Below are 22,226 nucleotides of genomic sequence, written 5' to 3' on the forward strand. Positions count from 1 at the left end.
GATTCGCGAAAAGTGTTCACACCTTTGTACAAAGATAATCAAATCGAATGCATTATATTCGTAAGTATTTCATTTTGAAATCAAATAAAATATGCGATTATAGTCATTTTTATCCATATATCATTCATTTTATAATATAAATTTCTATTATTATTTTAATATCCATCTTCTATGATAAACATTATTGTTCTTGAATGATTTACACATTTCATTATATTTTGAACTATTGCTAGACAAATCTTAGATTTTAGTTGATACAATTCTTTTTTACCTTTTTTTCAATTCACCCTCTCTTTTATCATCTCTCATTTTCCTAAACTCCCCCAGACAACTTTCTCTTGTCTCTCCTAAACTCAAGACAGGGTTCAAGTCTTCTTCTTCTTCCAAACAAAAAAAGGGTCAAGTAATACAGGCGTGGTTCGAAATACAGGGACCAGAACCACGCCGTCTAACTGCAGTACTAGTAAGCACCTTCTGAAGAGAAGCCCGAGAAATCCACACAGCATAAACCCCAAACCCCCCAACACTACTCCCCCAAACCCATCCCTGCTCATTTGCAGAAAGCTTTCGATGTTGTTGCAGAGACGCCTTCTCTGCACCCAAGTTCCAAAACGTTCAATCCACCCAACCCACCATCAAAACTCCAATCTCAACAACAAGAAATGGGCGATAAAGCAAGTAACAAAATCCAACTTCGCAGAGACGTTAGAGGAGATCAAAACCCACATCTTTAATTCTGATTTTATTGCTGTTTCTTTGCAAAAGACTGGTGCTTTTTCATCTCCTTGGCAAAAAGTTTTGCCCTTTGATACTGCTGAGGTTGCTTACCTTAAAGCTAAGTATGCAGCCGAGAGGTTTCAGGTCCTTCAGTTTGCTGTTTGCCCTTTTTCTGTTAAATCTTCCAAGATTATTGCTCACCCGTAAGACCCTCCTTGTTTTCTTTATAGCATTTGTAGTTTGATTTTTTCTTATGGGCAGTTTATTGATTCAGTTTGTTTGTCGCATTTGACAAATTTTGGTAGTTCATACTTGAAAGTGGGGGAGCCAATTTTCAAGATTGTTGGTTGAAATTGATATCTTTCACAAACAAGATTGCATTCAAGATGATTTCATAATGGTATATGGAGTAAACCTTATAAAAAGTTGGTGTAACTTGGATATTTGTGAAGGTTTCTGCCTATAAAGGGGAACATTTGTAGCTTATCTTTAGAACCATCAATAGCTTGGTCTTTTTGGGTGTTGTAGAGCTTTGAGGTAATATTAGGTGCTCTAATGTATCTAATGGTACGGTCGATAGGCATGGTAAAAGGAGTTTATCCTGTTATAAGGACTGTTCTAGCTCTGATTTCTTGAAGTGGAAAAGTCAAGTGATGTTTAATTAGGTTCGATAATCTTTTTGTCTGAAGGGGATCAAGTGAAGAGGTCATGATCATGTATTAACTAATAGGAAATACTCCAGCCATGCCCAAGTAATCCGAGCAAATGACAATATGAGAAAGAAAGCCTCACATAATGCCATGTTTCGTGTGGTTCTTGTCATTCTGATTAATTTGTTGATTGGTGCAAAAGAGAAGGATAGGTTGTTTGATTTTACTTATTCTTCTTTTATTTTTTGTGGCTCTCTGTGATTTTTAGCTTCCTAATAAGTTCTTATTTATGTTCAAAATTTTGTCAACTGTGTCTTCTTGAGGATAACTCTTCAGTAAATACAAGCTTGAGCTCTGCTTGCACATCTGCATGAGCATGCCTTCAGCCTATTTCTTTGGTTGCTTGCCAGACTTAGTTGTTGCTTACGGCTAGCCAAAAAATGATAATGTTTGGCCATATAGCTCATAAATCTTGAGACAGTAAAATTACAGTGATTCATCCAATCCTGGTCACTTGGTGTAGGTACAATTTTCATTTGTTCCCCAGGGATGAGTTAAAAATGGGGATGCCTTCTTACAGCTTTTTCTGTCAATCATCGTACTTAACCGCTATGGCTCAAGAAGGTTTTGATTTTAATGCCTGCATATATGATGGTAAGTAAATTTAGCAGGAATTTTGTTTTAGACAATTTAACAGGGACGTGATTCATCATTTTTATGTATTTTCCCTCAATGTTTCTTGCTTGCATGGATGGGGCTGAGGGGATATCTGCTGAGATTCCGCCTCCCCCCCTCCCCGGCGCCAACAAAAAAAAAAAAAAAAGTAAATACAACTGTTCATTTACTTTATGCATAGCTATCCACTATGCATACTTTTTTACTTTGAATTTTTGAACTTTACATAATAATCTTCTGTCTATCAGTAAATTAAAACCAAACTCTCCCTGTCTAGATAACGTTTAACAGCCCCCATCCCTCCTCTGCAAAGAAAATAAACCATGGGTGGAATAGAAGTTCCTAATTCTACCTTCCGAGCTTTTGTTAACATTCTTGTTGTACTAGTTGTGTCTATACTGAGGATCATTCTTGATTGCAAAGTTACTCCTTGGTTCTTTATCTTGGAACAGGCATATCATACTTATCGAGAGCTCAAGAATTAGCTGCAAAAGATAGGACTGGAAACCCATTGCCTAGAAGCTATATGAAACCGTCTCAATCTCCTACAGTATATTCTGTTGCTGATTCTATGTTTGTAGACAGGATTAAATCTCGAATTAAAATCTGGAAAAGGACATGTCAAGATTCAGAAAAGAAGACTGAAGGTGAGCAGTATGTCAGTCATTGCATTTGATGTTTTTCAAAACAATATATTTTGAACTACTTATGTACAAATTTATTGTTTCATCTGCTTTTGCAGATGACTTGATTAGTACTTTGAGAAAAATAGTCTCGGGAGGTGAAGTGTTTGGCTCAAGACCAAGCTTGAGCATAGATATCTGCAGTGAACGTCAAGTGCAGCTTATACTGGAGGTGAATAAGCTTGAACAGATTGAGTTTATGTGTTATTAGGTGCCTAGTTATTCAATCTCTGTTGCAATTAGATGAGTTTATAATATTTGTGCTCATGCTTATTCAATATAGCTTGTGGTCTGCAGACGTTACAGGAGTTTACTGATCTTGTGCCATTATTGGTTCCAGCAAAGGTAGGTGGTAGCCAGGCTATTCGGGTTGTTTTGACCAGTTCAAAAGAGGACAGAAACGTTTTTGAGGTATCCAGGAAGAGTCAATTGTCACTTCAAGAAAATTTAAGCGTTGCTTGAAGCTTAGTATTATAATAGTCAAGAATCCTAGATCTTCAAGGAGATTTTAGTCCCAAATGGTGTGGTGATGTTCCACCAGCTTTACTGAGTTTTGATTTTCAATTTGCAGAAGGAACTACAACTCATGGAAGAGGAACATAATATGCAGGTTCGTGGGTTCAGGGAGGTTGTCGATTTGATTTCCACTTCTCAGAAGCCAGTTGTAGCCCATAATGCTATCAATGGTTTGTGTCTCTATGTGGTAATGTTTCTTTCATTTCAGCTTCCACTGTTATTTGACACCTTCTTTTGCTGATTTCATGCAGAATTTGCATTTATCCATTCAAAGTTCATAGCTCCATTGCCTTCAACAGTAGATGAATTTAGGAGTTCCTTGTGTTCAGTGTTTTCTCATATAGTTGATGTCAACCATCTTATGAGGGAAATTGGTCCTCTGAATAAAGTAAACAACCTACCTGCAGCAATTTTATATTTGAAAAGAAGGTTCACTAGGCCGCTACACATGGAGATTCCTCAACATAGTGAGTATTCTTTTGGATTTTGTCACTTATCAAATTTAGTCTGACCGGTAGTGGTTCGCAATGCATATTACTTCTCTGATGCTTGGCCTCTAGAATCGGTCAAGGTATCTGAAATTGCTAAAGGAATCTTCATAATGGATTTTTGTGCTTGCACTTGACCTGGCGCTATTATTTTCTGCATGGCTTGCTGTCATCGCATGGTTTCTACAAATCCTGACTTGTCACATTTTGTTCTTTTAGTTGATGGAGATGAAGTCAGGGTTCATGGGCGTGATGTTCTAAGGATAAGTGAGTTATTTGCCAAGCTCTGTTTAATATTGAGAATTGTTCCAGAATCTCCGGAAGCTGATTATTCCACTTCCTCCTCCACCCTTGAATGCTATGCAAATGTCTTCAATCCTTGCTTCATCAGTTCATCAGATCTTTTAGATGATGATGTAAACATTTCAACTGAAAAAACTAGAAGAATTAGTGTTGCAAATTTGGTGTTCTTGTGGGGATTTAGAGGTATGATGTCTGCTCGCAAGCTGAAGAGCCTGCTTAAAGGTTCTCATGAAGTGTTCTCTGGAGAAATTGATGTTCGACTAGCCGATAGGAATTGTGCAATTGTTGTTTTCTGGGCTCCTGGCTTTGCTGAGAGATTTTTGAAGGTAATGAATTCTGGTGGAACAAACTGCGAGCCTATCAAGGACATGATCTCAGAAGGTCTGAGAGCTGCATGCTATAGAACTTATAAAAGAGTCTGTGAACTCAGTATATGGGAACCTTCTTTGGCAGATGCTCTAGAAAAAGCCTTGGAAGAAGCTTCAGATCTTCCAGAAGCAAACTCAGAAGAAGAGCTACCAGCAATCTGCTGGGACAATGATGAGTTGACCAACCTTGATGACCTTTGAGATGGCCCATATTACAAGACTCGTGGCTATCTAATTCTCAACTGTACTGGACCAGCAAGATAGTTTCGTAATTTGGCCTGAAACATGAATGTGGATTAAACTTGAAGTTTCTAAATCAGATGATTGCATGAACTTCAAGGTATAATAAGTCTAAGCAGACCCCTAGGACAGCTTTTTCTCGGACTGGCATGACATTTGCGGTTTTGACTAGGGTTACAAACGAATCGATCTGCTCGCGAGTGGCTCGAGTTCGAACTCGACTCGAGCTCGATGTTTAACTCAAGTTCAGTCAACATCAAGCTCGAGTCGAGCTCAAGCTGATCAAGTCAAACTCGAGCTCCAATTCGAGTTTAAAAATAATAAATTTGGTTTTTAAAAATAAAATAATTATTTTTTTAAGTTCGGTCTCGAGTTTGACGCGAATTTGAGTCGAGTTTGAATCTTATATTTTGAACTTGTCGAGCTCAAACTCGAATCTGAGCTTCATAAACTAAGGTTGAGTTTCGGCTCGATTAAATCAAAGTTTAACTCGTCTCGATTCGTTTGCACCCTTAATTTTGACAAGGTTGACAGGATACTTGGAGCCTTCATATGTAACTTAGCAGTGAATCCACATCTATAGGCCCCCTAGGCTAGGTTGGTGGGGGGTGCAATGCTTGCAAAATGAGCTCAAAGAAAGGACCATGAATAGAATCATTTGATTTGATGAGCTGAACAACTGTAGATGGAAGAGGGTTCTCTCTTTTACATTTTTTCTTCTCTTTATGTGGTAAATGTATCTGTCATCCTATGGGGGTGTTTTTGCACTTGGTTGCCGACAGAAGGCACCTCGCATTTGCATATTAGTTTTGCATTTTACAGTACGTGAAGCTAGGTGACTAATCTAATTGTTTATGGATTGATCTTTCTTGATTGGTGAAATTGAATACTCACACAACTTTTCTTTGTCTTTTTTATATTTTCCCAAGTCAAACCAGGCTGTAAGTTTAAGCTCATTTTATCCAAGAAATCTGCAACATATTTCCTTCTCTCTATACAGACACCAGCTGGCACTCTCAAGATCCAAAACAGATGAAAAGGACGTCACCACGAAATGTTGGCTACAAAAATAATGTCATTCCAATTATGGAATATGAAAGAGAGTTTTTTGGGGGGGGAGGGGGGAGGGGAGGAGAAAGAAAGAAAGGGAAAAAAAAAAAAAGAAAATAGAGGAGCCACCGACAATAGACGTCATGGTGGGGAGGAAAACAAAAAAGGAAACAAGGGAAATTTTTTTTTTTTTTGTGTATTTTTAGGTATTTTAATATATATGTATTTCAAAAACTTTGGAGAATTTATTGAGATTTTTGTAGTTATAAGTTTTTCAAAAATTTTTTGGAAGAGATACTCAAATTTGTTTGGATTGTGATTTTTTACAAAAAAAATTTTACGTTTTTCACAAACATATTTTTCACATATTTTCTACTTTATATACATTAAATTACTACTATAAGCTTTTTCTACAAATAACAATTCAAAAGTTGATATTGTTTTCATTGTGCCTATGTTGACATTATTCTTTTCATTGTGGTGGTAGAAGTACAACAACAATATGGCCTGTCACATTTACGTCGATTGGGAAAAAAAAAAAAAAGAAATCACTCATTGTCGACACCTCACCGACTTTTCCCTTGAGGAACTCCCTGCTTTCTTACCCGAATTGCTTGCGTCACCTTAACAGTCTTTGCCAATGCTTTACACGTCAGCAACGCAGTAGACATAATCTTCTACACAACACAAAACCACCCTAACCTCCAATCAACCAATAAAAACCACCCACCTCATAACCTCAGAAGACGCGTCATTATAAACCCACGTGTCCACAATCAGTCACGAGACACTCTCGCAATTGACAGAATCCCATCACACCATAGCAAAACTTCACCGAAAAAGATCACCCACAGTCCCACACCCCGTAATTCAGATCATCCTCGAGGGGTAATAATGTAAATCTACCTCAGTTACGTTCTAAGTTGATGCTCCCGCGTTATACACAAGCAAACAGAGGGATGCATCGGATTTGCGTCACTAATCACTCTGAGTAGTTTTAAGTGCTCCTTACTCGCTTCCTCACTTTCTCTCTCTACCAATACATATATCTACATTTCCCTTTCTCATTCTGTATAGATTCATTTTCCTGCTTTTTTGTGGTTGATTTTTGCCGGAAATATTTTGAATTCACTTAGGACGATGAATCGGAGTAGCGATCCAAATCCATTTGATGAAGAAGAGCAAGAAGTCAATCCGTTTTCGGTAACCGCCACTGTATTTTTTTTCGGAATTCCAATGTTGCCCTTCTTAGATCTGCCTATTTTTAGAGTTTTTCAATTGTTAAGTATTTCAAATCTGGCCGTGAATTGTGGGATTGTTTTTACTAATTTTGGCTTAGATTTGGGAATTGGAAAATTTCAGGATGGGGTTGTTGGTGCGGTAATTTTGGAATTGAAATGAAAAATTGATGGGCATTGTTGTCATGGGATTTTGTTTGTTGCAAGGTACGTGAGGGGTTGTTGTGTTATACATAGTCTGGAATTGGCAGAATTTTCGCGAAATCTGAACCGGTGTTGAAATTTGATTTATGTGGGATTAGTTTAATGCAATGGGGAATGATATGAAAGTGATTTTCCCCCCCCTAAATAATAGGAAGTTGAATTTTGAATCTTCATTTTTGCAATTTATTATTGAGGAATGGTGATGATGGGTAAAAACTGTCCATTCCACGGGGAGGGAGCAAAAAAAAAATAAAATTAAAGCAATCTAAAATACATAGGAGTTGAAATAAATGATTTTTGGGATTTTTTTTTGGCTTTTGGGGGGGGGGGGGGGGGGGGGGGGGAGGGGGCTATTAACTAATAATTTTATAAGATATAAAATAAGAATTAAATTATGTTAGCAACATAAGGTTTCAATTAAATTTGAAAGTATTATTGTTGCTCTTAATTTTTTTAATTTGGTATATAATTAATGAATATGCTAAAGTGGGTTTTTGATCATGTTGTGGTGTTGATTTGAATGAATGGTCCTGTAATATGTGTGGAGAAGATTTTTATCCTAGTATCTTTTGTGTGGTGGAAATTTTCTGTATTTTTTCCAAATATATATGTATGCATTACGGTATATTCCTATACTGGTGTGATTTATGTGCCATGGTGACATTGAAGTACATTAGGCATCATACTTGGGAAAAACCACCTCTCTTATGCGTAAAAGTTACTTCTCTCGTGACCTGGTCTTGGCATTATATGATAGATTCTTCTGACTGCTAACCAGTATATACAGCAAGAAGTGTTTTGATCCTAGTATCTTTTGTGCAGTAGAACATTTTTTTTTTCCAAAATGGATATATTAAGATATAGTTCTATCTTTCTTATGGCATTTTATGATATAGTTGTTTCATTTTAAAAACATTTTGTATTTCCAAAATGGATATACTAAGATTGGTTCATTACAAAGTGCCTGTCCTTGTATATTGGGTGATTAAAGCTCAACAAAGTAATATTCTAGCTCTTCCGATTGGAAATTCAGAAACCTTATTCAAGTAAGAAGTGCTCAATAGGGATGTTGCATGCTTCAGAATTGGTCTAATAAAGGTCTTTTGGCTACTGCCATGCTTCGTGTGGTGAGGGAGTTGGAAGGCAATTGAGTATGCAATTAAATTTCTGTTTGTATGCGTGTGATTTTCACTCTTTTACCCATGTACTCAACTGCAATATGTTGTCTATCATGCCATTTGGTTTTGTTAATTGCAGAAGGGTAATGCTGCTCCTGGATCAAAGTCGCGTGTTCCTCAATTTGTCAGCAATACTCTGGGTTTTGGCCAAAAACATGACGCGACTGTTGATATACCCTTGGACTCAATGAATGTAATGAAGTGAATATATTTTATACAATTTTATCTTCTTTGTCGCTACCAAAAGTCAAGCATTTGCATCATTTGGTTAAATCCAGCAGGATTCAAAGAAAAAACAGAAGGAGCTTGCTGATTGGGAAGCAGATATTAAAAGGAGGGAAAGGGTGCGTTTCTAGTTTATTTATTCATGGCTGTTCTTGGGAAAATATTTTATCAGTGCTGTTTTTCTTTGCCTTTGTTGTACTTGAAAGCTAAACTCAGTCAAGCTTGAAAAAAATTGAGTCAATTTGAGATGATGTTAACTTGGTTAGTAGAATCATTTTAACTATACTTGGTTACTGCTTGTAAACTTGGCATTCAGCATCTTACTTGTGCATGGTACTCATTAGCTTGTCCTTGTAGGATATCAAACGCAGAGAAGATGCTGTTGCCAGTGGTAAGCTGTCTGACAATGGAGTATGATTTATCTTTGTGTTTCTGTTTTCCATTTACTAAGATTTTGAATTTGTTCCAATGTTCAAATTCAGCTGGTGTCCCCGCTGATGACAGAAATTGGCCTCCCTTTTTTCCTATTATTCATCATGATATAGCCAATGAAATCCCTGTTCATGCTCAGAGGTTGCAGTATTTAGCTTTTGCTAGTTGGTTAGGTATGTTCTTTTTATTGTTTGATAGTTGTTGCACAATGATTTTTTCTGATCTTTGATTGCATGATTTACACTTCTGGTTGGTTTTAATCCTTGTCTAGCCAAATAGGTGGAACACAAAAGTTCTTAAAGTGAAGGAGCATAAATATTGCAGATTTTCTTTTCTATTATTTGGATAAGACAGAAATCAAACAAGTACAATCATGTTGGTTTAAGAAATGTTGTCAAGAGGGGAAGAAAAACAGGATGAGGTGTAAACAAAAGTTATAAATATTGGTTACATCCCTCGACATTTGTTCATAAGATGCTTGGGGAAAAATAACCACTTGCAAGCTCTATGGCAGATCAACAGGCATAGCTTGATATCTCTATTTGTTTTTTTAGTTTATGCTTTTGGTCTTCACTTTCCACAGGAAGGGGAAAAATTGGCTCCTTTGCTTTTCATAAAGTTTATGAATCCCTTACTTTTTGAATATTTAGTTATAGTGTCACTTCAGCTCCAACATGTTCTGATTGCAATTGGTCTATTATGACAATAGCATTTCTTTAGCAATTATACAAATATTTCAGTCTCACATATGAATGCTGTAATTAAGGTCAATACTTTACCCTAAACCAAATTTTATTAAGTAGATGAGTTTGAGTATGGATTTTGAAAACATCTTTCTGCATTTTCAGTTGTATTTCTTGTTACTTTGTCATATATTCTAAAACCATGCACTTTGGCAAGGATTTGATTAGCCATGTATTTTGTTGTTTATAGGCACGCACACAATAAAAGCAAGCACACACACCCAACACATCATGCACACATCACACACACACTCAATTATCTTAGTGGTTTCGCATGGATAATGATTTTTTTCCTCCTGCTCCTATTTCTTCTTTTGGTTTTTTCCTTTGGTATCTCAAGGATCTACAGGATTATTAAAACTATTTTGATAGTCTTGGAACGGGTAGGAGATTGTGCATGTTTGCTTGGCTGACGTGCTTAGAGTTTCAATTATTCTCCTTTTGTATCAAATCAAATTTACATATATGTTTTTTAGAGAATTTTGGTTTGGTGCATGTTGTGGATATTTAGGAAAGAAAGGAGAATACTTTTCAGCGTATAACAATTCCTTACATTGGCTATCAGTTTCTTGTCTCCGGAAAACCAAATAAAATGTGGCTTCAGTTTTTGTTTTCCCCTGTAAATGTGATGCATCTTGATATTGATCACCTATTGATATCATGTGATGCCCTTTCCCTGTTCAAGTTCATCACTTTCGTGCTAAATGCAATGTAATTGTGTCTCTCCAAATAAAGCAACAAAAATCTCTAAGTTATGCTTTCCTTGGTAAATTTTGCTTAAGTTGTCTTTGTTGTCTAACTGTCAAATTTGGATCCAGGAATCGTTCTTTGCCTCGTGTTTAATGTTATCGCAGTGACTGTTTGTTGGATAAGGGGTGGTGGTATGTTTGCTTCTTCCCATCTCAATACTCTTTGTGTTTTTGATTGTTACTGGTTTCTAATATGGTTTACCATTTCTAGGTGTCAAAATTTTCTTCCTTTCTATAATCTATGCCTTGCTTGGTTGTCCCCTATCATATGTTCTTTGGTACAGGCCTCTGTATCGGGCAATGAGGTATTTAGCTTGAACTCAGTGTTTTTTTTTATTTGCTTTGTTAATATGACTCTTGCTACGCAATGATGCTTGTGTCTTTCTCCAACTTTCAGGACTGATAGTGCTTTCAAGTTTGGTTGGTTTTTCCTGTGTTACTTGGTATATTCTGCTTTTAAACAGAGTTTTCTGATTTTAGGTTTGTCATCTGTATGTTCTCTTATCTTTTATGTGCTTTGATGTGTATCATGCAGATCCACATTGGCTTTTGCATATTGGCAGCTATTGCTCCTCCAATTGTTTTCCATGGGAGATCACTAACGTGAGTTTGTCTATGTTCTGTTGCTCTTTGATTTCTTGACGTAAATGTGATTTTCCAAATGCCAAAGATTTTTTTCCCCTTTAAAATTATGATTCCAGTATCTTCTTTTCTTCTCTTTTCCACTATAATTTCTGTCTTTCAACCTCAGGGGCATCCTTGCAGCAATTGATGTCTTTTCTGACCATGTATTGGTGGGGGTAAGCTATACTGCCATGAGCTTATATACATCCTCTGTGATCACTTCATGTTTGTCCTGTAGTTGCATCACTTGTTTTGGTTGTTGTATCAATCATGCAAGTCCTATAATTTCTCAAAAGCTAGTGCCAGAATACATGTAATGCCACCGAAAATTGGGAAAAGTACTCAGGAGTAATTTTTCATTTTTTTACTGGATATCAACCGTAGACAGTTTTTGAGCTTGAACCTCAAGGTCCAGTTTGTAAAATGCATATTTCATCCATATGAATGATGGAGTTCAGGACTGCGCTCTTTCACTAAGCAAGGACAAGTGAATTGTTAGGTGCCACAGAAATCTTTAGCGGTTATATCAAAATTGTAGGTTCAATTCTTGGATTGAGTAACTTTGACAGGATTATTATTCTGAAGTTTTGATGATTAGAGTACTTAAAATGATGTGGTTCCCAGTTGTTAAAAAGTCTTTAAGCACAATAAATGGCTCAAGCGCTGTTTTTTCCCAAGCCTTTGCTTGGATTTATGAAGCATAGCTTTTAATATTTTCACAATTTTTTGCACATAGCCACAGGTAAATTTGAAACCTTTTAATGGTCAAAGACTTTCTAGTTAGGAATGAAAGCGAATTCCACTGTTAATTGTTTGATATAAAAGCTTAATATTTGTCAAGGTCTCCATGAAATGGTGGATGAGTTGAAGATACAAACTATAATTCTAGATATTATGGAAAAGGCAATTTAGGTGGTATAGTAAGTTATCATGTGTAATAGCTCAAGATGTATGACATGTAATCGATGTTGTTCTTTTTTGTGATTGAGTATTTTACGTTTCGAAATGCATTAAGAAGTTTATTTATCTTGTTGCAGATTTTCTACCTGGTTGGCTTTGGCTTGTTTTGCTTAGAATCATTGCTAAGCTTGTGGGTAGTTCAGGTTAGCAAATTTGAGCTTTTAACAAAGTTGGTTCTTTTCCAAGCTTTGCGCTATTCTTTTCTGTGTTTGTTTTGCTTCTTTGCTATCATCGATCAACTTAATGCTTTCTTCATTCTTGTTCATTTATATTATTGATTTTTACATGGACTGGTCTTGATTTGGTTGTCTAATATACTTTGGGAGCTGCATACTCAGCTAAGGATGGTAGAATTGGTTTCGATCTTTTCGAATTTAATTTTTGACTTGGTGTTTGTTCAAGGCTGCCACACTTGGCAGCAGCGTGAGGAGTGCTAATTGGATGGGAAGAGTTGGATGCCCGGTGGTTTGCATGTTAAAAACATCAACTCCAGTCTGACAGTTAAATTGTTTATGAAGCATTGCATGACTTGCTTATAGCTAGTTATACCACTTATTTATGTTCACCAGCTAGACTTGTTTGAAAGATAACTTGAAGTTAGATAAAGAACTTTTGACAAAACTAGATTGATCTGCCATAGCAAATACACGAACTGCCAACTTCTATGAACTCACGGTATTTGAGAAAGTACTCTAGTGAAAATACACGTCAGCTCATTGTAGTTATTATATTAATTGCTGTACAAATATATGATATCTGTTAGTTTGAACATTATAGTACTTGTAGAACAAAGTGGTATTGTTATGTACCATGCCAAATTATGTTTACTCCTAGAACAAATTTTCGTTTAAATTAACTTTGTCTTCCTCATATTATCTAGTCGTGATAAATAATAATTCTGATCTATAACCTACTGGAGATACTTTAGCAGTTTGCAGTTGAACTGTAGCCTATGGTTCAGTGAGTTTGTCCGCTCACCGAATGTGCCATAAATAGTATGTGTTGCTTAACAGCTGTGTCAAATGTCTATGTTAGCCCTTTATTTTTCTTGTTCATGCAATGTTTCTGTGGTGTTAAAATTTAGCGGCCTAAAATATATAATAAGGAGCAGTCTCTGTTTCTACGTGTGATTGTCAGTTAATTTTTTTTTTCTTTTTTTCTGCAGAAAGTTTATATGTACTTCCGAGGGCACAAGTGATCTATGACATTGGATTAGTTTCTTGTGTTCGAGGTCCCTTGGCAGATGTTTCATCCGTCAGTTCTTACCAGCACTCATTTAGAGGTGGTTAATTGAGTTGTGAGATGTGATGATCGGTTTGAGCGACGTTCTTTTGCATTTTTTTTTATCTGTTGAGCTCATAGTTGAAGATGATCTTGTAATTTTTCATATTGACAATCCCCTACAGGTGAGTATACGCATTCTATCCTACAGTGATTTAATAGTGACTGCTGTTATGGCTTTGCATTGCAGATGATACTGCGATGTGCAATGCTTCTGAGCCAGTCATTGACACTACACGTTAGCGCGCGCGCAGACAACACAGGCTCTCTCTCTCTCTCTATATATATATATGTATATATATATCGCAAATGTGTTGTCGTGATGAGAGAGAGCCCTTGCATACAGCACATATCATTTGGATTGTTACCATGAACACGAAAAATAGGTCTACTTCTTTTCTCTACTTTGGAGTTGTAAGAGTAGGAAGGAGAAAAAGAAAAATTTCGAATGAAGAGCTTTTTCTCCCCAAGCGGGGGGGTGAAATGGCGATAGGACGGTAAAGCCATTAACTGGAACCGGTGTGGAATGAATGCCAAAGCCATTTCTTTAAAAAAATACCACTGCCGGTATAATTAGACAAAGGTTAATGCTAACATATAATGAACTCCGAGGCACGGGTCCGGCTCTTTTGTCTTGCAATACAAGTTTTAAATCCTTTTGAAATGGGATTAAGTAGACTAAGGGTTGAAATATTCATTTTCCATGAAGATGTTGGATTTAATTCTTAGGCCAAGTGTTAATCATTTTTTGTTGTTTCCGATGACGAGCAACAAATTGTCTGATTGTATTTTGTGTCAAATCCTCTTCTAGCTGGACCGTAATCGGCGATACAAAAGACACCATTCACAGGACAGGAACAACTTCATGGGCCAAAACCAAGTACTAACTCTTCCTGAGACCACAAACAACCCAATAAGGATTTGTTATTGCAGTCCAACCAGTATTCCCAGTATCAGGTTCCAACCATGAAAGAAAAATTTCATGGAAAGTGCTCCCCTTCCCTTCCTATTGCTAGTATTCCAGAGACCACAACAAAGTAACTCAACATTGATTTGTAGTAATACTCCAACCGCTAGTCCAGTTAGTCCTACTTTTTAGCTTCCAACCGTGAAATAGAAAATCAAGGGAAATCCTCAGAAAAAAAATGTTCAATTTTTTATTGGATTAATCGTTTCTACACTATCAGATAGTTATGTAACATTTGAATTTGAAATTCAAGTTTTACATTTTTTTTTTCGGAAACGACAACTGTTGTATAAATCAAACGGGTGTACAACACACCTGCTTGGATTTTTTTGAAGCAAATCACTTAAATATGGTATTTTGGTAGGAGGCAAGGTTGGTGGTCACCAGTCCAAAGGTTGGTGGTTTGAAATTCAAGTTTTATACATATATATCATGAATGTAGTAGTAGTGAAATATATGCTATTAATGTGTATAAAATTTACTTTTTTTATTCGGGGTTTTGTTCTTGCTATACATTTGTGAAAAGAAATTGGAGGGTGCTAATGCGCACTGAACTGGCGTCCAAAGTTCAACAAATACATTTGGTTGCTTGACGGGATCCATTTGGACCTCCAATCCACACTTTCTTCCCCCCTCATCTTCAACATACCATCACTTTGATGCCACGTGGTAGAGGAAATATCCAAATTGAATAAATGACCACCATACTTCTCCATGCCCATATTTATCACAAAAACTTCTATCTCCTCATCATCATCATCTATCAACGCATCAACATTTCACGTCCGGGATCTACGCTGTGAGCAAGGGATAAATCAGAAAATGTGTACCCTTCACTTTGAACAGATACAAAATGCAGTTACATTAACGTCCCTAGAACACCTTCAAAACCCATTTATGTCCCCTCCATTTTGACCTCAATATCCCAAGGGGTAGTCACACAAACCCATAAAACACTAGCCACATCAGCAGCCATCCCTCATCAAAACCACACTCTTTCCTATCCAAACAAAACAAAACGGCCATCTGCGTCTCCAACCATGGCCTCTTCTTTCATTCTGTGTCTCAAGCCTTTTTTTTATCATTTCTCAACAAAGGGTACCAAGCCAACTAAAAAGTTCACTTCATATACAACCGCATAATATTAACACCTTGCTCTCTCCCAAAATTCTCTGAGTAAAGAGAGAGAGAGAGGGGGCCAAGAACAAGAAGGAAAAGAAAAAAAATGGCTGTTTCAACAGTCCATACAATTCAACCCCTCAACTCCTCATGCTCAATCTCAACACCAACAAAATCCCACTTGGGATTTAGCCAAAAACAGCAAGTCTTATTCTTCAGCAAGAGAATAAACACCAGCAGCAGCAGGAGAAGCAGCAGTGAGATAACGTGCTCAGCTGAGAAAACAGTTGTTATAGGCTTAGCAGCAGACTCAGGATGTGGGAAGAGTACTTTCATGAGAAGATTAACAAGCGTTTTCGGAGGTGCGGCTGAGCCACCAAGGGGCGGCAACCCTGATTCCAACACACTCATCAGTGACACGACCACCGTCATATGCTTAGATGATTACCATTCTCTTGATAGAACTGGAAGGAAAGAAAAGGGTGTCACTGCACTTGACCCCAGAGCCAATAACTTTGATCTTATGTATGAACAAGTTAAGGCCATTAAAGATGGTGTTGCTGTTGATAAGCCTATTTATAACCATGTTACCGGTCTTCTTGACCCTCCTGAGCTCATCAAGCCTCCCAAGATCCTTGTCATTGAAGGATTACATCCAATGTAAGTTTCCATCATATATATTTTTTTCCTTCTTCTGATTAACAGAATGAGTAGTGAATTCTGTCTATAACTTCAGTCACTCGAACTTGGAACTTATAGGTAACAAGTTCAGCAGCTTATCATTTAAGCTGCACTTCATGCACATTACAAGCAATGTAAACACAGACAAATTTTTTTTTTTTTTGTTTTTATTTAGCCCATTATTTTTTCCTCTATGGGACTTGAGTGTACAATTGTACATAGAAATAGAGCAGCACAATCCACTTTTCTTTTTTTTTTTTTTTTACAAAAAAGTTAAAAAAGAGAAAACCAAACAGATTTTTTCTTTTTTCTTTTTTTTTTTGGCCGAAAGTTAGTTTTGGTACGTTGGAATAAGATAAAATTGGAAAATCAGTGATCAGTGAGCATGTGATGGATTAATGCGATAACGCTATCTTCAGCTAAGGATGTTAATTCCATTGTATGGTCGAGGAAGTTAGATAGTTTCATCGTTTTCTTTTCTTGTTGGGCCCACACCCTTTAGTGGGGCCCCGTACAGATTATACAGTTACATATACTATTTATTTTCTATTGTTTTATAAACATTCTACTTTTTCTTTTTCAAGAATTTAAATATTCTTTATTCTTTAGCATCTTTTTTTTTAAAAATATTTTTATCCTATTTTATTCTTTTCTTAAACTACCATTAGACTAGGAACTTGAATTTTTTTTTTAAATATAGGATTACAAATAGAGTAAATTTTATATACAGAGACGATGTATACATTATTACGGCTGAAAATACGACACATATGTAAAATTTAAATTTTTAATTCAAATTCTAATTATGTATCGTGTATCTAATGGTGAAAGTATATATACTGTGGGTGAATGGAAAATTGATCCTTACAAATATTCCACGATGATGGGATCAATACATACGGGTTATAACTAAGCAACTAAGTATACAGCATTGCAATAAATAATACACAAATAGTGAAAGGGAGACTAACCTTTATAGTTTATAGTGAGGATCAACCGACATTTCATGAGACTTAGAACCTCTAATTCATAATATCTCAACCTTACAACTAGTGACATTCTCCTACTTGCATCCTCGTAATTTTTCAATTTTCAGAAGATAATTTTATTCAAACAAAATTGGCTGTTTGCAAGTGGCCAAGCAACATAACCCATGATTTTAACAAAAAATTTTTTGTTAAGCCATAGGAAAAAACTTAGTGGTGGCATAGGAAAATTTTTTATTTATTTATTTATTTTTTTTGGTTCAGACAGCATAAGACAATATGAAATTGACTTGAAGATTCAATTGGATGGAGGAGATTATTAAACTTTTTCAGAAATTTCAATTGGTGGTCAAAAAATCCAAAACAGATGTTTCAGTATCCAGATTCTGACCTTCATGTAAAACATAGGTATGATCAGCGTGTAAGAGACATATTGGATTTCAGTATCTACCTGGATATTAGTAGCGAGGTCAAATTTGCATGGAAAATCCAGGTAAATAACTTTTTTTTTTTCTTCTGATGTTTCAATAATGGTATATATACTTCCAATTGTCTCCTTTGATCTGATCATATTCTATGGCAAATGCAGAGGGACATGGCCGAGAGAGGACACAGCCTTGAAAGTATTAAGGCCAGTATTGAAGCCCGGAAGCCAGATTTTGATGCCTACATTGGTAAGTTTCTTATTTTCTCCTTCATCATCAGCTCATAAAACTACCTCATTTGCTAGTATTGCTTTTACCTCTTTGGCAACAAGATGATAGTTCTTCTAAGCAATAGATATATTAAAAAAAAAATGTTTTCTTGGTTATGTTATTATGAACTCCCTAAAATTTGGAAACCTACGTTTGAATTCCTACGATTTGCGATTAAAGTGAAACGGTTAATTTCTCCTTATATTAAATAGTGAAACTATTTATTTGAAATAATGGCGAGATTATCAAATTGCCCTCTAAAACAAAGTTAATAGGAAAATAAATCTGGGGTCAAAATAAAAATTATATCTTTTTTCCCTCTTCTTCAAACTTTCTACAACATAAAAAGTTTCAAGACTTGGTTTGACAAATGCTTACCTAAACTGTGCTATAGTCAAACAGATGTTATGTTAGAAACTCAAAGGCTATACTTACACAGAATTGAATTTTGCTTGGTGTTATGTTGTGGTGGATCAGACCCACAGAAGCAGTATGCTGATGTTGTCATTGAAGTTTTGCCAACACAACTCATTCCTGATGATAATGAGGGGAAGGTTTTGAGAGTAAAGTTGATACAAAAAGAAGGGGTGAATCATTTCAGCCCAGTTTACCTGTTCGATGAAGGCTCTACAATTTCTTGGATTCCATGTGGGAGGAAGTTAACATGCTCTTACCCTGGCATCAAGTTTGCCTATGGTCCTGATACTTACTTTGGCAATGAGGTACACTAAATCCAATTCCCATAATCAACTTAAACTAGATTCATGAGTTCAATGTTGATTCTTGGATGAAGAAAGTTGCAGGCATATTTAAACAGCATGTCACATGCTAGATTAGAGTCACATTAGCGATTTAACGTTAAAGACCATATTTTTGGATAAGAATCAGAATACTTAAAGATGAAAGTTTGGCAATTGGATTATCAAAATGAAAGTTCAGGGTGCAAGGTCACAAAGGCGTAGTATGGCGATAGTGCAAACTCGAATTAGCGCTTGAGATTGAAAGAAGTTTCTACGCAGCAGGTGATTTCTAGGAAGAGATTAGAAAACGGGATTTTGTGGATAACCATTTCCTTTCTCATCAATCTGCTATTGTTTCTGACAGGTTTCTGTAGTGGAAATGGATGGCCAATTTGACAGACTGGATGAGCTGATTTATGTAGAAAGCCACCTGAGCAACATCTCCAGCAAGTTCTATGGTGAAGTCACTCAGCAGATGTTGAAACATGCCGACTTCCCTGGCAGCAGTAACGGAACAGGGCTCTTCCAGACCATAGTGGGGTTGAAGATCAGAGATCTCTACGAGCAAATTGTTGCTAGCAGGGCTGAAGCATTGCAAACAGCAAAGGCCTAAAAACTTCCTAGATGCATGGGATCCCTTGTTCTTCGTAACTTTTTCACTAAAATTTTCCCATCAGTTTTCCTCCGCTCCATGTATCAGTCGACATTAAATGATAACTCTCCAAACGTGTGTGTTCGAAGCACAAATCTGTGAGACTTGTACCATAAAGAAACAAAAGAAGAAATGAAATGGAAAAGATATAGGCAACTGCAGCCTTTGGCAGATTGCAATTATATTTCGTTAAATGCGAAAACTTCTACTGTAATACAACCCTATTGGTTTAGTGATTAAGTTTACAAAGTTCATCAACAGCTTGTAAGTTTTTGTGAAGTCATAAATCAGTTTCTGATGCTCATCAGCGTTTTGTTTGGTTAATGATATTTTACACTTTTAACTCCATTCGGCCACAAGAGAGGAAGTAAAATGATGACACCAACCTGTCTACTAAATACTACAAAGGAAAATTTAGAAAGTAACAAGCTCCAAAAGAGACCAACATAAAAGGGACATCTAGCAGATCATGACTAGCGCAAAGAACATTGACAACAGAACTAAAGGGTAATATTCGAACATTGACACAACCAAAGCATGGCTGTCTACTGCCATGTACCTAGGATATTTATAGCTGAAAGAGCATCTAGAAAGAAAACTTGCCGCTATACAAAGAAGGTGATGCATGATTGGCAGTCAAAACAGCTGCATCTTTTTACTTGATTGTAACAAACTTGTTTGTTCCATGTTTAGCCCAGTGGTTCTTCAAATCGATTGGTTGTGAAAGATCGCAACCCTCGGTTGCAAATCTGCAAAGAAGTTTTGTGTATGCTCCATGGCTCATTTTCCTTCCAGGCACACGAGCCCCTGGCCTTGAAGGACTCATTGGCAGAGGATACTGAGATAAGTTTGTATTGCAGCAGGAAGACTGCCAGCTTCCAGATCCCCATTTGTAGCATGCTCTAGCAACTCCAGTACAAGAGCAAAATGGCGGTGGCACCCGTGAAAAGTCAAACTTGGCTTCATCATATACCAAATCTGGATTCTTCCTTTCAATGTTTACTCCAACCTTAGGCGGTCTCTTAGTCTTCTTAGTAGTTGAAGGCTTCTTGTTTGGCTGTTTGGGCCTTGACTTATTGGAAGGACACGCATCATTTGACGGAGGCCAGTTTTTCTTGATCTTGACAGGCTTTGTTACAAATCTGTTTTTTGTTGGTCCATGTAAAGGTGGAACAGATCGAATGGGCACTGCAGCAATGCCAGCCTTCGAGTCCATTTGAGTAGCTTGAGAAGGATGAAAAGCAAATCCGCTACAGGAAAAGGAAGCCCCAGGATATGCCCCTGGAAATTGTGGAAACGGTGGCTCTGTGTGATTAACTTCAGATGCCATAGAGCATCTCTTGGAAAAGGCAACCATGTGTGTTTTGGTAGAACTCCACAGCTTTGATGTGCAAACTCTCACAGAATTCTGAGTAGTTATTTTCCCATCTACTGTTGGTACAGAACACCGGCCCCTTTGTGAATGGAAGTTCTATACATCAAAACTGATACGAAGCATCAACATCTAAATCCATTAGCATTGCATAGCAAGATGAAGTACCTTAATATCGGACCAAAAAAATATGTAACAAAGTGAAATGATAAGAAGACATAATATTCAAGTTGGTCCGAAGATCATGAGTAACAAAGCTTCAAATTTGCATCATCTTCCCAAATTTCCGATTCAATAAACAATACCAAATTGCTTCATATTCAGTATTTTCATCATGCCAGTAGGTAGGAGATTATAACATCCCACAGCATCTAAAATCATTGCCACATGATAATTGAGTTGATATGGAGCATTTATAGTAGCTACCTATAATTCCAGATCACAAGTGTGCTAAGAAGATCTATGAGACCCAACTATCAACTTAACTAGTAAAAACATAATAGAGTACAATTGGCAACACAATCAGAAAGCATTCAGCAAGAAAGATCAGATTTACAAATAATGTTACTGGAAATCACTTTTTGAAACTACAGATTTCATATGTTGCAGAACTTAATAGATAGTGTCAATGCTGGACATGCTTGGGATTCAGATGGTAGCAAATACACCGAGAAATAAAATCAAACTTAACAAACCTCGTTACTGAACTAGCTGCAAAAGTTTATCTTTTTCTACTAACTTCTCATAAACATCCCTGTTGCATGCATCATTAGTTCCCAGTTTTCTTCCAGAGTTGTACTAGTATATTAATTTTTTTTGGGGGTAAACTTAAGCAGTTGAAATTGGGAAATGGGTTACCATCTAAGCTTAATGCAACTTAAATCAGTCATACTGATCATCATTCTTAAGTTTCTATCTTCTTTCTTTTTTAAAGGTGCCATTTTTTACAAAAATGACTTAACTAGAGATAAAAGGGGAACAAAAAAAAAAAAAAAGAGTTCAAGTTCATCCATATTGCTTTCTTTTTTCTTCACTTCAAATGAAGAAATAGTCAGCAATAGTTCAAAGCATCTGCATAGAAGAAACAAGATGATAATTATAAAAACAACTGCATCAAATCAATGCAGTATTATTTTGCAAATGCACAACAAATAAAGAAAACTCCAGACTTTCACCAGATAATCCCATAGCTCCTATTAGACTAGTCATAACCATTAAAAGCATTCAGGGTAAAAATCCCAGCAAACAGTGAAAAAATGCAGTAACCCCAAATTTTATGGATGCAAGAACAAAATTATGAACCATATTCTTGGGTGAAAAGTAGAACTTACACATGCAGAAAACTGAGCAATTTGATCAGCATGTGTGACTGACTCACACCCTTCTTTTGTCAACTATTTTCCACATCAGGGAGGAAGAATGGAAAATTTTTTGGTATACTTGTGAGTAGTAATAATCTCAAAGGAACTCTTTTTGGCATCAGTCATTTAAGTCTCCCGAATCTCAATGCTGCTGTCCTCAAAGTGGGGTGACATGCACAGTGTTGTTAAAAGGGAAGAGAAAATTGTACAAGTGTTTAGTCCCTGAATTTTTTACTCTGTTTTATTTTAGTACTTAATATTTCTAAAAGTTGTATATATAACCCTGAAGTTTTATTTTTCTGATTCCACAAGCAGATAAACACATGCTT

The 22,226-nt window shown here is 36.5% G+C and overlaps 4 protein-coding genes across 7 annotated transcripts; 3 read left to right on the forward strand and 1 right to left on the reverse strand.

The window, feature by feature from the left end:
- The first annotated feature begins 316 nt into the window (after nucleotides 1-316).
- Nucleotides 317-5,550, forward strand: LOC113705324 (poly(A)-specific ribonuclease PARN-like). 3 transcript variants are annotated; one of them, XM_027227131.2, is made up of 8 exons: nucleotides 317-920; nucleotides 1,891-2,021; nucleotides 2,495-2,689; nucleotides 2,785-2,897; nucleotides 3,023-3,070; nucleotides 3,297-3,411; nucleotides 3,493-3,708; nucleotides 3,949-5,550. In XM_027227131.2, the coding sequence occupies exons 1-8, from the start codon at nucleotides 571-573 to the stop codon at nucleotides 4,599-4,601; spliced, it is 1,821 nt and encodes a 606-aa protein (XP_027082932.1). In that variant the 5' UTR covers nucleotides 317-570; the 3' UTR covers nucleotides 4,602-5,550. The 3 variants fall into 3 exon arrangements, with proteins under 3 accessions (XP_027082932.1, XP_027082933.1, XP_027082930.1); XM_027227129.2 differs by having other exon boundaries at nucleotides 318-920; nucleotides 3,023-3,136; XM_027227132.2 differs by lacking the exon at nucleotides 3,023-3,070.
- A 1,066-nt stretch (nucleotides 5,551-6,616) lies between these two features.
- LOC113705468 (secretory carrier-associated membrane protein 4-like) lies at nucleotides 6,617-13,485 on the forward strand. 2 transcript variants are annotated; one of them, XM_072063188.1, is made up of 12 exons: nucleotides 6,617-6,893; nucleotides 8,390-8,503; nucleotides 8,589-8,654; nucleotides 8,893-8,926; nucleotides 9,018-9,140; nucleotides 10,529-10,591; nucleotides 10,671-10,764; nucleotides 10,857-10,902; nucleotides 10,995-11,062; nucleotides 11,211-11,259; nucleotides 12,121-12,186; nucleotides 13,209-13,485. In XM_072063188.1, the coding sequence occupies exons 1-12, from the start codon at nucleotides 6,831-6,833 to the stop codon at nucleotides 13,239-13,241; spliced, it is 819 nt and encodes a 272-aa protein (XP_071919289.1). In that variant the 5' UTR covers nucleotides 6,617-6,830; the 3' UTR covers nucleotides 13,242-13,485. The 2 variants fall into 2 exon arrangements, with proteins under 2 accessions (XP_071919289.1, XP_071919290.1); XM_072063189.1 differs by having other exon boundaries at nucleotides 8,592-8,654.
- Nucleotides 13,486-15,393: 1,908 nt separating this feature from the next.
- On the forward strand, nucleotides 15,394-19,358 carry LOC113706872 (phosphoribulokinase, chloroplastic). The gene is made up of 5 exons (XM_027228908.2): nucleotides 15,394-16,070; nucleotides 17,486-17,570; nucleotides 17,667-17,751; nucleotides 18,250-18,494; nucleotides 18,877-19,358. Exons 1-5 carry the CDS (start codon nucleotides 15,517-15,519, stop codon nucleotides 19,123-19,125), a joined length of 1,218 nt encoding a protein of 405 aa, XP_027084709.1. The 5' UTR covers nucleotides 15,394-15,516; the 3' UTR covers nucleotides 19,126-19,358.
- A 461-nt stretch (nucleotides 19,359-19,819) lies between these two features.
- Nucleotides 19,820-20,494, reverse strand: LOC113706443 (protein BASIC PENTACYSTEINE7-like). The gene has a single exon (XM_027228345.2). It carries the CDS (start codon nucleotides 20,492-20,494, stop codon nucleotides 19,820-19,822), a length of 675 nt encoding a protein of 224 aa, XP_027084146.2.
- Nucleotides 20,495-22,226: the final 1,732 nt, after the last annotated feature.

This window comes from Coffea arabica, chromosome 8c (genome assembly GCF_036785885.1).
Source record: "Coffea arabica cultivar ET-39 chromosome 8c, Coffea Arabica ET-39 HiFi, whole genome shotgun sequence".
Lineage (NCBI taxonomy): Eukaryota > Viridiplantae > Streptophyta > Magnoliopsida > Gentianales > Rubiaceae > Coffea > Coffea arabica.